At 42.5% G+C, this 14,410-nt stretch overlaps 2 protein-coding genes across 4 annotated transcripts in view; one reads left to right on the forward strand and one right to left on the reverse strand.

Annotated features, from left to right (window-relative positions):
• The window catches only part of Cpd (carboxypeptidase D), a 91,573-nt gene extending 82,910 nt beyond the window's left edge, over positions 1 to 8,663 (forward strand). Inside the window, exons 18-21 of the mRNA XM_050128916.1 lie at positions 963 to 1,094; positions 2,123 to 2,308; positions 3,039 to 3,138; positions 4,723 to 8,663. Of these exons, the coding sequence (XP_049984873.1) occupies positions 963 to 1,094; positions 2,123 to 2,308; positions 3,039 to 3,138; positions 4,723 to 4,949 (645 nt within the window). The 3' untranslated portion in view covers positions 4,950 to 8,663. The remainder of the gene's footprint in view (positions 1 to 962; positions 1,095 to 2,122; positions 2,309 to 3,038; positions 3,139 to 4,722) is intronic.
• Tmigd1 (transmembrane and immunoglobulin domain containing 1) overlaps positions 1 to 14,410 on the reverse strand; it is a 164,274-nt gene that overhangs the window by 142,442 nt on the left and 7,422 nt on the right. The window lies entirely within an intron of this gene.

Raw genomic sequence — 14,410 nt, forward strand, 5'->3', positions numbered from 1 at the left:
AAAGAACAGCACACCGGCTGGTTCTCTAATACCACACCAACTGGGTATATCCCAAATAGTTGGCCTTGGAAACACACATATTAGTAACATTATATAGACTGATAAGGTTATATTTCAATGAAAAAAGAGGTCTTGGATTTTAAAGAGAGCAAGGAGGGGTCTATGGGAAGGTTTGTAAGAAGAAAAGAGAAGGGAGAAATGGCATGATTACATTATAATCTCACAAAATAAGAGAAAAAATGGTATAACTGCAGAAATGATGAAGTTTCATGACGATGTGAGGAAGTTAGTTAATATCATTGGGTAAATGAAAAAAAGAACAACTTGAGGGAGGAAGTGGCAAGTAAAGTTTGAAATCTGTCTGCACAAGTGGCTCCTGCACTTGACTAAGTACTTGGCTCTGGCCATGGTCATTGTCACAGCAGGTTCATACTGATTGGTCAGGCCCATGTGCTTGCCCTCTACCTTCAGTGCCGTGACAGCAACAGGAGAGTTCTAGAGTTGAGAGGGAAGCTGGCTGTCCACGTGAACTCATTTGTTCAGCAAACCCCAATAAACATCATCTATACTTAACAGCACTGTGGGAGAACTGCCACTTCAAAATGAACCAGACATAGTCACTGTCCTGTTTGTGACATTATTATTATTATTTTGGTTTTTTTGAGACAGGGTTTCTCTGTGTATCTCTGACTGTCCTGGAACTCACTCTTTAGAACAGGCTGACCTCGAACTCACAGACATCTGCCTGCTTTTGCCTCCCCGAGTGCTGAGATTAAAGGCGTGTGCCATCATTGCCCAGCTTGTGACCCAGTATTATATATATATGTGTATACATATATATATATATATTCATTCTAAGATGCATCACAAATGCTACTTACATCATCCAGTTCTTTTTATTTCATTTGTTTACAAAGCTAATTTTTGCATGTACTAATCTGATTCTGAACTTTATATTTCAGGATTATAGTGTTACCTATGGCCATTGCCCAGAAATCACAGTGTACACAAGCTGCTGCTACTTCCCTAGTGCAGCTCAACTCCCTGCCTTGTGGGCAGAGAACAAGAGGTCTCTCCTTAGCATGTTGGTGGAGGTGAGCTTGTTTTGAGTTATTTGTTTCCCTCTGATACTGAGGATCAAACCCAAAGCCTCATACATGCTAGGCTTCATCAGAGGATAAAAATAAAAACCATTATTAAAACCTTTATAAAAATATAGAGAGAATGATTTTGTTCATGTTTGTGTGTGGTGTTGGGGTATGTGTTTGCATGTTGTTAATACATGGGCAAGTGGATGTCAGAGGTTGAGCTCACTTTCCACTGTATGTACTGAGACAAGATGTCTCACTGTGCCCAAAGCTCATTAGTCTAGCTAGTCTAGCCAGCCATCTTACCCCAGGGATCCCTGTCCCTGCCTCCTGAGCATTGGATCACAGGTGGGCTGCCATGTTCACCTGGCCTTTTACATGGGTTGTGGGGATCTGAACTCCAGCCCCCATCTCGCTGGGGTGGAAAGCACTCTCTTCCTCTGAGCCATCTCCCCAGCCTGAATTTTGTTCATCTTTTCATTGCCAAAATAGATGCCATGTGTGCAACATATCTTGAACCTGCTATACCTGGGAGCTTCATGTTCTTCCAGCTGAGGATCGCAAAGTTACAGTCACTGTACCATGCGAGAAATAGTTCAAGGCATTTGAAGACTGGCTTCTAATGCTTTAGGCCTTCAGAGTTCTTTCTCTTACCTCTGGCTCTGAATCACTGACTGATGGGCAAATGTGGTCAGGGTCAGTGGGGATGAAGGGTAACCTAGGCTGTGTGCAGTACCAAGAACCCTTTGCATACTCATTAAGCACACTACTACTGAGCTATAATACACCATTAAACCCCTACTTCTTTTTAGACAGGGTTGCTAATTTGATGAGTAGCCTTAAACTCTTGTTTCCTGTGTCTACCTCCTAAGTAGCTAGAATTATAAGATGTGCCTCACTTATAACTACAAGGGCTTTGTTGTTGTTGTTTTGTGTAAGGAGTGTGTGTGTTTGTTTGGCTGATTTTGATCAAGCCTCATGCAATCATCTGCTGATATTGTGAAAACATAAATGATGTTAATATTTTTTTTCAGGTCCACAAAGGAGTTCATGGGTTGGTTAAAGACAAGGCTGGTAAACCAATCTCTAAAGCAGTCATTGTACTCAATGAAGGAATAAAAGTGCACACAAAAGAGGGGGGTTATTTCCATGTGCTTTTAGCTCCCGGTGTCCATAATATCAATGCCATTGCTGAAGGGTACCAGCAGCAGCATTCACAGGTGAGAGTGTGGGTAATAGCATTTATGTATTATTTTGAAACTCTTGATAGAAAGCTTGAAAGGAATAAAGAAATGAAAAGTGTCTCCATCTCTTGAGTACAGCAGCTGTCATCTTTTTGTTGCCAAAAGGTAGTTTTCTGCAACAAAGGAAAAACTTGCATAGCATTTTGTACAATGTAGATGACACTCAGCTGCCTTCCTGGTTTGCTTTATAAGCCCGAAAGCATTAAGTGAAGCAGGGCTGTGGTATACCATAAGTGACTTTTTAAAATTTAATTTTAATATTTGAAATGTATAGATGTTTGCATGCATATATGTCTGTGTACCATGCACATTCAATGCCAGCAGAGGCTAGAAGAGGGTTTGGATTCCTGGATTCTGTAGGGCTAGAGTTATGGATGGTTGTGAACTACCATGTGGATGTTAGGAACCAAACCCAGGTCTTCTGGAAGAGCAGCCAGTGTTCTTCAGTGCACAGCCATCTCTCCAGGCCCCATAATGACTTTTTTTGGATGTTTTTATTTACTTTTTAAAATTTATTTAACTTTATGTGTTGCTATGAAGGTATCAGATCCCTTGGAACTGGAGTTACAGACAGTTGTGAGCTGCATGTGGGTGCTGAGAATTAAACTCGGGTCCTCTGGAAGAACAACCAGTGTTCTTACCCACTGAGCCATCTCTCCAGCCCCAATAGTGACTTTTTTATAATTCTTACACTTTATCTTTCCAGGTCTTTGTGCATCATGATGCAGCCAGTTCAGTGCTAATAGTCTTTGATACAGATAACCGGATATTTGGTTTACCAAGGGAACTTGTGGTAACTGTGTCAGGTAAAGATTTTCAGTTTTTAGTACCTGCTCTGCTATTGTGCTTTGAGAGTGGCTAGCCCCCACAGACACCTGTAGGTAATTGTTTTTTCCCTAGAATCTACTTGGCTAAACGTGGTTTCCCCAAGCTGTTGCCCTACATGTTCTCCTGGCTTTCCCTAATTTCTGCAGGTCCATACTCAAATTCACCTCCACTGAGAGGTCTTCCCTCATCACTCTAGCTAGCACAGTAGCCCTGTTACTATCTCTACCCTATGTTTTTTTCCACTCTAATATTCATCACTGATACCATATGTACCTGTTCACTGTATTGACTACATTTAATGTCCACACCAAAATAAAAGCTCTAGACAGCAGAGCTGATCTGCATCCCCAGACCCTAGAGCCATAGTTGGCACAAGTGGATCTTACTGGATGTTGTTAAATAAGCAAATGTTGCTCTATATCAAGATCACACTGACTGCTAGATCCAAGAACAAGGAAACACTTTCCCCTCTGGGTTAATTTGGGTCCTTGTTTGAATTACTGAAAGGTTAAGGGGAAAATATATGGAAAAGGCAATATTCTACTGTACCGCACCTGTTTGACACAATGATCTTCCATTCATTTCTCAGTTCAGCTTGGACTTAAAGCAAAAACCCAAGCTCTGTTGCAGAGGTGGGGGTCTCAGGTGAATCTTGAAAAATTGGTATGGTCACAGGACCTCTTATAGGGTTCTTAGCATTCTCATCTGAACCTGGCAAAACACAAAGAACTTGATGGTTAAAGGCACTGGGGCCATATTCAGCCATGGGTTAAATCTAGCTTTGCCAGCCAATTAGCTGTTGTGAACTTAATTTTTATTTCGTGACTATTATTTTTCGGTTGTTGTTCCTAAGGATGTTGTGTTGGTGACCTTGTACACAAGTCTAAAAGAGAGCTTAAGGCAGAAGAATCACTGCAAGTTAGAGTCCAGTCAGATCTACATAGCAAGTCTCAGGCTGAGATACAGTGAGGTCCAGTCTAACTAAGCAAATGCTGAGATGGCTTAGTGGGTAGAAGCTCTTGCTGCACAAGTCTGATGACCTAAGTTCAATTCCTGAAGCCCACATTAGAGAGAATCAATGCTTACAAGTTGTTCTCTGACCTCTATATGCATGCATGTGTGCACACATGTGCACGCACACAATATAAAAAAAAATGTAACTGAACTATTTTTAAGTTAATAAAAGAAAGAAAGAACAATCTGGGGAGCTGAGAGTGCAGCTCAGTGGAAAAAAAGAAAAGAAAAAGAAAGAAGATCTGGTAATATAGCATTAAAGTAATTAGAAGTTCTCTTCAGGTAGTAGAAATGTAGTGGTGTTGGGCTTTGATTCTTGCTGGGTTTGCTTATTGTTTTCTAACTTGCATACTGTACATGCACTGCTTCTAGGGTAACGGGGGTGATTCTGTTGAGATACTAGAGATTCAAGCAGTCTACCACAGAAGAACATCTCAGACCAAGCAAATTGCTCTTAACTGCATGAAATTAAAGTAAATAACAGATTAAAAAGTGCCAATGGAAGTCGTTGCTTGTTCATAACATCCCCATGTGGTCTTGTCGGACAGGTGCCACAATGTCAGCATTGATCCTAACAGCCTGCATCATTTGGTGCATCTGCTCCATCAAGTCTAACAGACACAAAGATGGCTTCCATCGGCTCCGGCAGCATCATGATGAGTATGAAGATGAAATTCGCATGATGTCCACTGGCTCCAAGAAATCCCTCCTAAGCCATGAGTTCCAGGATGAAACGGACACAGAGGAGGAAACATTATATTCTAGCAAACATTGAAAACCACGTTTTGCATATCTCCCTGCATAAGCACCAAGCAAAATGACAGCTCCTCTTGGGAGACACTGCAGTAAGAAGAGAGATTCCTTCCTTCTTCAAAGAGCTTTGGGAAGTTAACCTGTTAAACTCTTATTCTCTGAATATCACAGGCAGATTTAAACTTCCCTTCCTTAAAGAACTCTAAACCTTTTCTAAAAATCTGATTTCTATTTATGCAGCAGAAGATGGGACAGCCACTTTGTTTTCCTTTTTGACTTAAGATGAGCTGTTCAGAGCTTAGACAGTAACAGCATAAAGCCATCGAGTAGACATTGTGTTTGCACAGCAGGTGTTTACTAGTGGCTTTAGTTTTGTTTCTCTTTACTTTAAAGGCCAAAAGAATCTAGAAACATTAAGGCAGGGACACCAGTCAGACTCTGACAAAAAGCTTTAAACCTCAGCTTCTCCTCCATCTACTGAGGCATTCGTTCTCTTCTCCAGTTAGCAAATAGCTGGGGATTCTCTTATTCAGGTAATGGAGGTTGGATGATTCTTTAACATATATGACATTAGAAAACGGAATAAACGAGCTTCCGTATTTGTCTTTCTACCTGTTTCTAAGCTGGATCAGAACTGGTAGGCTGTGCTGTAAGCAGGATTTTACTACCTCTCTTGTAAGGTTTATCAAGCTCTAAATAGCCTCGTCTTAGGGGGAACTCATTGGTTTTGCTGTGGAGGCACCAGGGGCCCCCGTGAGTAGAGGTGAGAGGGAGATGGAGCAGAAGTGAGGACTTGCCTGTCTTAACTCGGGAAAACCCACAGGTGCTGCTGCTTTATCTGTGAAGCACTCGCTCTTCTAGGGATGCCTGTTCCTTAGTGTTTCCTAAATCTCAGCCCTTTCCGTGTTACACACCTACAGTTTCCAGATGATTCCACACCTGAAGGTCCTGAATTTATTGATGAAAATATCTAGGAATGGAAGAGACCTACTTGTACACTCTTAATACATTTGGATCCATAATGTCTACACTTGATGCTCCAGACCAAGCCTTCACCCTGTGATGGCATACTGTTATGGAAATACCGCGGCCTGTGCATGCAGGCCTCTGCCAGTCCTTAACGATTCCTTTGACAGTTTTTTTTTAATCAAGTAATTATATTAAAACTTTGAGCTCAAAGCTTTTAAGTATGGCTCCCTCCATTTAAGAAAGTCAGCTAAAGGACTACCGTGTGATGGGACAGTGGTGTGAAGGTGTCCCCTTCACTGGAGTCAGGCAACGGCCTGAAAGATTTGCAATTTATGGTGTCTCTTAATGCTGTTCAGTGGAATGATGCTTTTTGTGAGTGTGAGTCTTACCAATGACGTAACAGTTTAATATCTTTGAATGTTTTAATGGCCAAGTTGCTGCTGAACTTGTACTAAATCAGGGGATCAAAAAACTAGCTCTTACCTTTCCAAACTGTATTCATCCCACTAATGTATCAGTTGCCCCAAAGCCTCGGCTCACCTGGGTCACTCGGCCATGCTTTGTGAGGAATGCATCCAAGTGGCTGTATGAAGTTGAGATCTCGGGTAGTGGAAGGGAATGATGAGATCATGATATTCATTAGCTGTGGTCACTTAGGTAGCTTAGGTTCAGCCACGCTGGAATTGGTGATGGCATCAGCAGAGCTGAATCCTTGTTTTGCCACATGAGCAGAACAGTTCATGGAAGGCAACACTAATGAAGGGCACATTTCTTTTATAGTTTCATTTCTTCTAATAACACTTTGTGTTTTTCTAAATGATGTATATTGCCTTTTCAACTTTATTTTTAAAAGTGCCAAGTCAGAAAACCAACAAGGGGCTTATGGCTGGGCCCTGCTTGGGATATTACAGCTAGAAACCAAGTTCATGTGGCAGCCTTTGCTTTACTAGCCTGGTGTTCACTAAGACACCTTTCCACGTGTTCTCTGGAATTAAATGTGTCTTTAACAGTACATCTCAGCAATCGGAGGCCATGCCTTTTAAAGTATGTATGAAATTTTTAGAGATGGATATACAGAATAGTTCTCTTGGTCATTTTTTCCTTAAATGAAACCCAAATTCTGCTCTAAGTTTCAAGTCTTTAACGAGCTTCTAATGCATCGAGCTGAAAAACCAGCCCTCCCCACCCTCTGTTACCAATGAACATGAATGTACACGATCCATGACTACTAAGACTGTGTTCTTAGCCCTGCCTTCCTTTATGTGTGGCTCGTATCTAATCTTGGACCACTTTGGCAGCAAAGGACACTGAAGCCATATGGGATGGGGAATGCATTCCTTCAGTGTTTCTCCTGGAGACTTTCCGTTTCTTTAGAGTCACAGACCCAAATAAGTGTCACAGTATTAGGACCTTTGCCCCAGTCTGAGATGTGCCTTTCCTCTGCTCGCAGGCATTGTTTGTCCTGGTGATGAGTTTAAGCCTTCTTCACTCCCTTAACAAAAGCAACACAACTGGTAGGTAGTGTTTAAAGTGTCCGCCTGTGAGGATGCACTTGTACTGATAAAGACTGGCAAGCTTTTGGAGCATCTGGTGGAACTCTGGGTGGTGCTGGGATCTGATCCAGTGGAGAGGACTTTCTGTCCTCACTGAAGGGAACTGGCTTTGGGACTCTTATCAGCCTTGAGGAAGGAAACATTGTATTTTTGGCTCAGTGTGCTTGGTTAATCTTTGGTGATTTCATCTGAATGAGATTTGCTGAATTAGTGAATATTAAATTCAAACTAATATGAGTGGAACAATAAAAAGGTAGTGCTTATGTCTGAACTCGCTGTGTTTTCGAGCTAGCACCAGGTTACCAGTAACCGAGACTCACTACTCCGTTTATCTCCATTTCTTCCCAGCATTAAATAGGTCTGTTGTCTTGTCATACTCACACTTGTGCCAGGTCCGTCCCTGTTCTCTCAGGAGCTTCTTGGTTATGAATATGTCATGGTGTCCTGCGCTGTGGGCCTGGTGGGATTATTTTATGGTAGCAGCCCAGCATCTCCCCCAATTTTTTCCTTTATTATTATTAAAATTCCACTAATGGCTAAATATTCAATGATATTTATGTATAGCAACTTGTTGATAACTTTAGATTTTTGGTTTATTTTAATTATAGCAGTTTGGAGGGAGGGTGATTAGGGCCTTTGATTAATGTCAATTGAACTTGAATTTCTAGTTCTTGAAGAAAACCCTCCCAATACCCACTTCTCCTTTATATATGGCAAAACAAAATTCACTAATGGTTCCACTGACTCTTAGAATGCTCTCCTGGTTGGTTTGGAAATTTGAAAGTAGATTACCATTTTGAGGCAACTTGATAAAATATGCGTAAATATACACAGTTAGGATGTTTATCAATGGCGTACCATGAATGTACTAGCTACATTCTGCGGTACAGATTTTTTGGAGGTATGACATGGAATTTTTTATGTTCTTTTCACCACCTCTCTGCCTTTTTTTCAGAATGATACTCCCCAGTTCCAAAACTGCCCGTAGCTATTTCTGTGACATTCTAACACCCTTTCCTCTCAAGTGCTTCAGTCTTGTTTTATTTCATGCACTGTGCCTTCAAAATGAAAACTTTAAAAGGAACTTTAAAAGAATTGAATAGTAGTTTTAAAAATAAATCTGTGTAATTTATGTGAAATCTAACTGTAATGAGGTCCTTTGTTTTTTTATATGTAAACAGATCTACTAATCCTGTATAAAAGTTATTTTATGATGTTTGTCTTTCTTCGTGTGTTGTCTCATAATCTTTACTCAAAAACAATAGACCAAAGAAAGTTACTGCTCTAATCTTAAAAGTTTAAAGTTAAGTTTTTCTGCCTAACTTAAGCAGAAAATAGTACCAAAGTCAGAATGCCGGGAGTCACCTATAAAATGTTCCTGCCTATCTGAATGGACAAACAGAAACGTTTCAGAAGTGAGAGCATCACACAGCAGGCACAGATATAGCTCGCCTAGAGTGATGTCTTTGCCCACTCCACAGTGACACCCACATCACGGTAACAGCCCAGGCTTTAACATTGCTCCCACATCACATCTATTCTGTGTGCTATCTTTCGGAGCAGGAAAGCACAAGAGATTTATAGACCTATGTTAAACTTGTTTGTTAAGATTATGGTCCCTGCCGGGCGGTGGTGACACACACCTTTAATCCAAGCACTCGGGAGGCAGAGGCAGGCGGATCTCTGTGAGTTCGAGGCCAGCCTGGTCTAGAAGAGCTAGTTCCAGGACAGGAACAAAAAAAAGCTACAGAGAAACCCTGTCTCGAGGACTGTTTACATTGTTAACTTGCAGTCCAAGGAATTTTTACACAATCCTGGGTATATAAGAAATAAGCATAGATATACAAATCAAGCATTCATTGATAATACAATAAATTCATAAAGAATTCATTTTAATTCTTTGGTACACGTAATTTCACCATTAAAGACGAAAACATTTGCCTGCTAATGAGATAAATATTCTTGTTTATTTTTACCCAAATCTTGGTTGACCATGTGATACTAACACAGCATCATCCATTTGTTTTGTTTTTCAAGACAGGGTTTCTTGGGGCTGGAGAGATGGCTCAGAGGTTAAGAGCACGGACTGCTCTTCCAGAGGTCCTGAGTTCAATTCCCAGCAACCACATGTGGCTCACAACCATCTGTAATGAGATCTGGTGCCCTCTTCTGGCCTGCAGGCATGGAGGCTGAACACTTTGTACATAATAAATAAATAAATCTTTAAAAAAAAAAAAAAAAAGACAGGGTTTCTTTGTGTAGCCCTAGCTGTTCTGGAGCTTGCGCAGTATACTAGACTGGCCTTGAACTCACAGAGATCTACTGCCTCTGCCTCTTGAGTGCTTGGATTCAAGGCATCACTACCATACCCAGCTAAAACACGGAACTTTATAACATAGTCTCAAATCTGAGCTGGGTGTTTCAGGCAGCATTCATTCATTCCCTTTGTGTGGTGTGATGTCACGCGCAGTGCAAAGTCTTGGACAGTGTGCTCACAGCCAAATCTCATGAAGTATTTTGAGAAAATGGAGGCAAGCACAGCTCCAAATTCCTTGGAATCATTGCACATCTTATTGGGGGTGGCGTTTTGATAACCCTTGCTGTCCTGGAACTCACTGTGTAGTCCAGGCTGGCCTGGAACTGAAGACATCCACCTGCCTCTGCCTTCTGAGTGCTGGGATTAACAAGCGTGTGCCACCACCACCCAGCATACAATTGATTTTGAATTAATTCTTAGTGATGGCATGTTCAGAAACTTTTTACCACTGCCAAATTTATAAAGCTTATGTTGGGTTAACATGTCAAAGTAGAGCAAACCACAGACTGGAGAGTGGGGGGCGGGGGGCTTCAAAGTAAGCGTGATCTGACCTGGGTAGATGCGACTTGAGGCCATCTTTGAGACATAGCTTCTAATAGAACAGGGAACACAAAGAAGAAGCAGCCTTTAGACAATGGGGGATGAAAAGAAAAGCAAAGGACATGATTTAGAATCTTGTCAAAAACAGCAGAGTCGGAGGAGAACTTTCACCCTCTCACCAAAAGCACCCACTGAAGTATCCGAACGGTTCTCTGTCACAAGAAATCTCAGCATGAATATAACATGAATACCAGGGGCTGGGAGTTGGCTCAGTGGTTAAGAGCACTTGTTGCTCTTGGACTGGACCCAGGATCAGTATGCAGTGCCCACATGGTGGTTGACCATCCCTAACTCCAGTTACTGGGGATCTGATACTCCCTCCTATCTTTGGACACCATGTATGCACACAGTGCACATACATGCAGGCAAAACACTCTTACATATAAAACTAAACTTTTTTTGAAAAATGGATACAGATTTTTTAAATTGCAGATAATATGATTATGTATAAAAATTACAAAGTAATTTACAAATAATATAATTTAGTCCTACTTGTAACTCTAGGTAGATTGAGTTGAGACAGACTTTATTAAGAGCAGTTAGAAAAGCTGGGCTAGGCATGGTGACACACACTTCATCTCTGTAGCTAGGAAATAGGCAGGTGGACCTCTGTGAGTTCCAGGCCAGCTTAACCTAGGTATAGAATTTCAGAGCAGCCAGTGCAGCTTAGTGAGACCCATTGCATCCCCCCCCAAAAAAAGTTGAGATAGGAAAAATGAACACACACTAAAGAATTGGTGAACTACTAAGAGCTTGGTAGCCTAAAGCAAAGTGAATTATGAATTGAATAAAATGTTTGCCTGCAGACATGTGTTGTTTCCTAGTGGAGTTAGGAAAAAGTGTGCTATCTAATGTAAATGGAATAGTTCGTTTCCCTGCCGTCTATACCCAAATAATTACACAAAAATTGTATTAATTACAACACTGTTTGGCCAATAGCTTAGCCACATTCCTAGCTAGCTCTTTAATTAACCCATTTCTATTAATCTGTGTATCAGCATGAGGATGTGGCCTACCAGGAAGGTTCCTGCACCCTTCTCCTTCGGCAGCTGCACGGCATCTCCCTGACTCTGCCTACTCTCTCTGTATCTCTGTTCAGATTTCCCACCTGGCTTTACTCTGCTAAGCCACTCGCTGAAACAATTTTATTCATCAACCAATAAAAGCAACACATAGACAGAAGGATGCCCCACATCAATCTAACAGCACAGAATCAAGTGCAGAGCATCCAGTGACCTTGTCACTGATTGAGCAACATTATTCCAGCATGTCACACAGTGGACACAGGTAAATACGCTTTCTCTTAGAAAAGTAACAGCTTCCCAGTAAAAGTCAGGGCTAACCTAAAGTAAATCAAATTTAACAGAGAACCCCACCTGGCATCAGCTCCGCCCACAGTGGATTGAGCTGACCTGTCCCTACTCCGACAGTGATAAATCTAGTTCAGAGAAATGGGTAGTGGGGATTGTGGATTGAATTGGAATGACCCCCATAGTTCCATGTGTTTGAATGCTTGGCCCATAGAGAGTGGCACTATTAGGAGGTGTGGCCTTGTTGGAGGAAGTGTGTCACTGTGGGAACAGGCTTTGAGGTCTCATGTGCTCAAGCTATGCCCAGTGTGGCACACAGTCTCCTCCTGCTGCCTGTGGATCAAGATAGAGAACTCTCAGGCCTTCCTCAGCACCATGACTGCCTGCATGCTGCCATGCTTCCTGGATGATTATGGACTAAATCTCTGAAGCTGTGTGTCAGCCTCTGTTAAATGTTTTCCTTTATAAGAGTTGCTGTGGTCACAGTGTCTCATCACAGCAATAGAAACCCTAACTAAGACAGTGGATAAAGCACTTGCCACACAGACCCAACTACCTGAGTTCCATCCCCAAAGCCTATGTTGTCCTCTGACCTCTCCATGCATACTGTGGTACTCGTGCCCACCCACACCCACGGTAATAGTAATCATAATAAATAAGAATTTTCAAAGGAGGGGCTGGTGAGATGGCTCAGTGGTTAAGAGCACTGACTGCTCCTCCAGAGGACCAGGGTTCAATTCCCAGCACCCACATGGCAGCTCACAGCTGTCTGTAGCTCCAATTCAAGAGAATCTGACATCATCGTTATACCAATGTGCATGAAATAAAGTTAAAGTTAAAAAAAAGAATTTTCAAAGGAAACAACAATTAAATTCTATTCGGTGGATGATAATAACCATCCAGGGCTACCTTAAAAGTTGTATCCACAATAGACTGTATTCTACCAAAAGTTACCTATCAAAGAAAGCCTGTGTCAGGTAATCCCAGAAATTAGAAGACCAAGGCAGGAGGATCACTGTAAATTTGAGGCCGGCCTGGGTTACATAGCTCAAGGCCTCCTTAAATTGCAGATTGAAACCATGCATTCAGAAGGGGTGGGGTGGAGTGGGAGTAAGGAATGCTGGGGAGCAGGGGAGAGAGCTGCTCTGGTTACTGGAATGTCTGAAGCCAGAGCATCTAAGTGTTGTGGGATGTGAGCAGAGTGGATGTCTGAGATGTTTAAACAGAGCAGAAGCATCTTCCAGAGGAACTCTGAGAATTCCTACATGCCAGCCAGACTATAGGGCTATGGGCCCAGCCACTTAGGAGGATTAAGAGTTCAAGGCACATGCCTTTAATCCCAGCACTTGGGAGGCAGAGGCAGGTGGATTTCTGTGAGTTCAAGGCCAGCCGAGTCTACTGAACTGTTTCCAAGACAGCTAAAACAGTTACACAGAGGAACCCTGTCTTAAAAAAAAAAAAAAGTTCAAGGTTTATAGGATACAAATATGTTCAAGGCCAGACCAGGCAATTTAGTGAGACTCTTGTCTCAAAAGTTAACAAGGGTTGGTGAGGAAAGAAGAGGTGGAGATGGCTCATTCAGTACAGTGCAAGCACGAGGACCTGAGTTTGATTCCCCAGCACCCACATAAAAATGCTGGCTGAGCTGCATACACTCCTCGTGCTGGGAGGGCAGAGACGAGAAGATCCCTTGGGCTTGCTGGCCAGCCAATACAGCCACGTCAGCTTAGTTAGAGATCCTGTCTCCAAAAATAAAGCATAAGGCAGATAATTGAGGAAAACACTGACTTCAACCTCTGGCCTACACACACACACACACACACACACACACACACACACACACACACACACACGAGGGTTGGAGCTACAGCTCAGCCGCAGAGCACATGCCTACACGTGGAAGCTCTTAAGTCCAAGGCTCAGCATTATACAGAAAAAATCCATTCTGAGATCTGAACCCATGTGGTTACCTGTTCAAAAACCAGAATTACACCGTGGAAGGTGCGAAAGCTATCACTTGGGATGTAACTCTTCTGCCAAGCCAAGGAATGCCCCAAACCATCGTGCCTTGCTACATTAACATATCATGTCCTACGCTACTGAAAACTTCGATCAGACTATCCCATAGCACTTATACCACATCTGTTGGTTTGTCCAACATGGACCTCGGTGTCTTGGTGAGACCCCAACAATCTCAGCGACGGCTCCACAGAACACACCCAGCACCAGTGCCAGTTTCCTTAACTCCTTCATGGATGATGGTGATAAGACCCTCTGAGCCAGGCACTAGAGGATGCCATCATCAGTCAGGGGGCAGAGTTCTTGCTGTCTGTCTCATGCGACAGGGCTTCCATTACATGGTTAGTGTAAAGCCTTTGACTCCTACACCTTACCTACACGATAGATTAGGAAACTAGCCATGGCACGGGACAGGGTCACTTCTGGTAGGAGAGCAGGTCCTTGGATCAGAACCCTCTTTCCCTTTGGGCTCTTGCCAGTGAGTTTTCCCCACTATCAGCCTTATTTGTCATATGGTCTAGCCTTTGGTCCTCAGCTACTACCTGGAGATCCTGCTTCCTAGTCTGGAAGAGAATCCAGTTTCCCCCCTGCACATCATATCCTGTGGCGGGCTGAAAGAAAACGGCCCCCAAAGGGAGTGGCTCTATTATGAGGTGTGGCCTTGTTGGAGGAAGTGTGTCACTGCGGACGTGGGCTTGAGGTCTCCTATGCTCAA

This window comes from Alexandromys fortis, unplaced genomic scaffold, assembly GCF_014885135.2.
Source record: "Alexandromys fortis isolate MF-2015 unplaced genomic scaffold, M_Fortis_MF-2015_v1.1 scaffold_80, whole genome shotgun sequence".
NCBI lineage: Eukaryota > Metazoa > Chordata > Mammalia > Rodentia > Cricetidae > Alexandromys > Alexandromys fortis.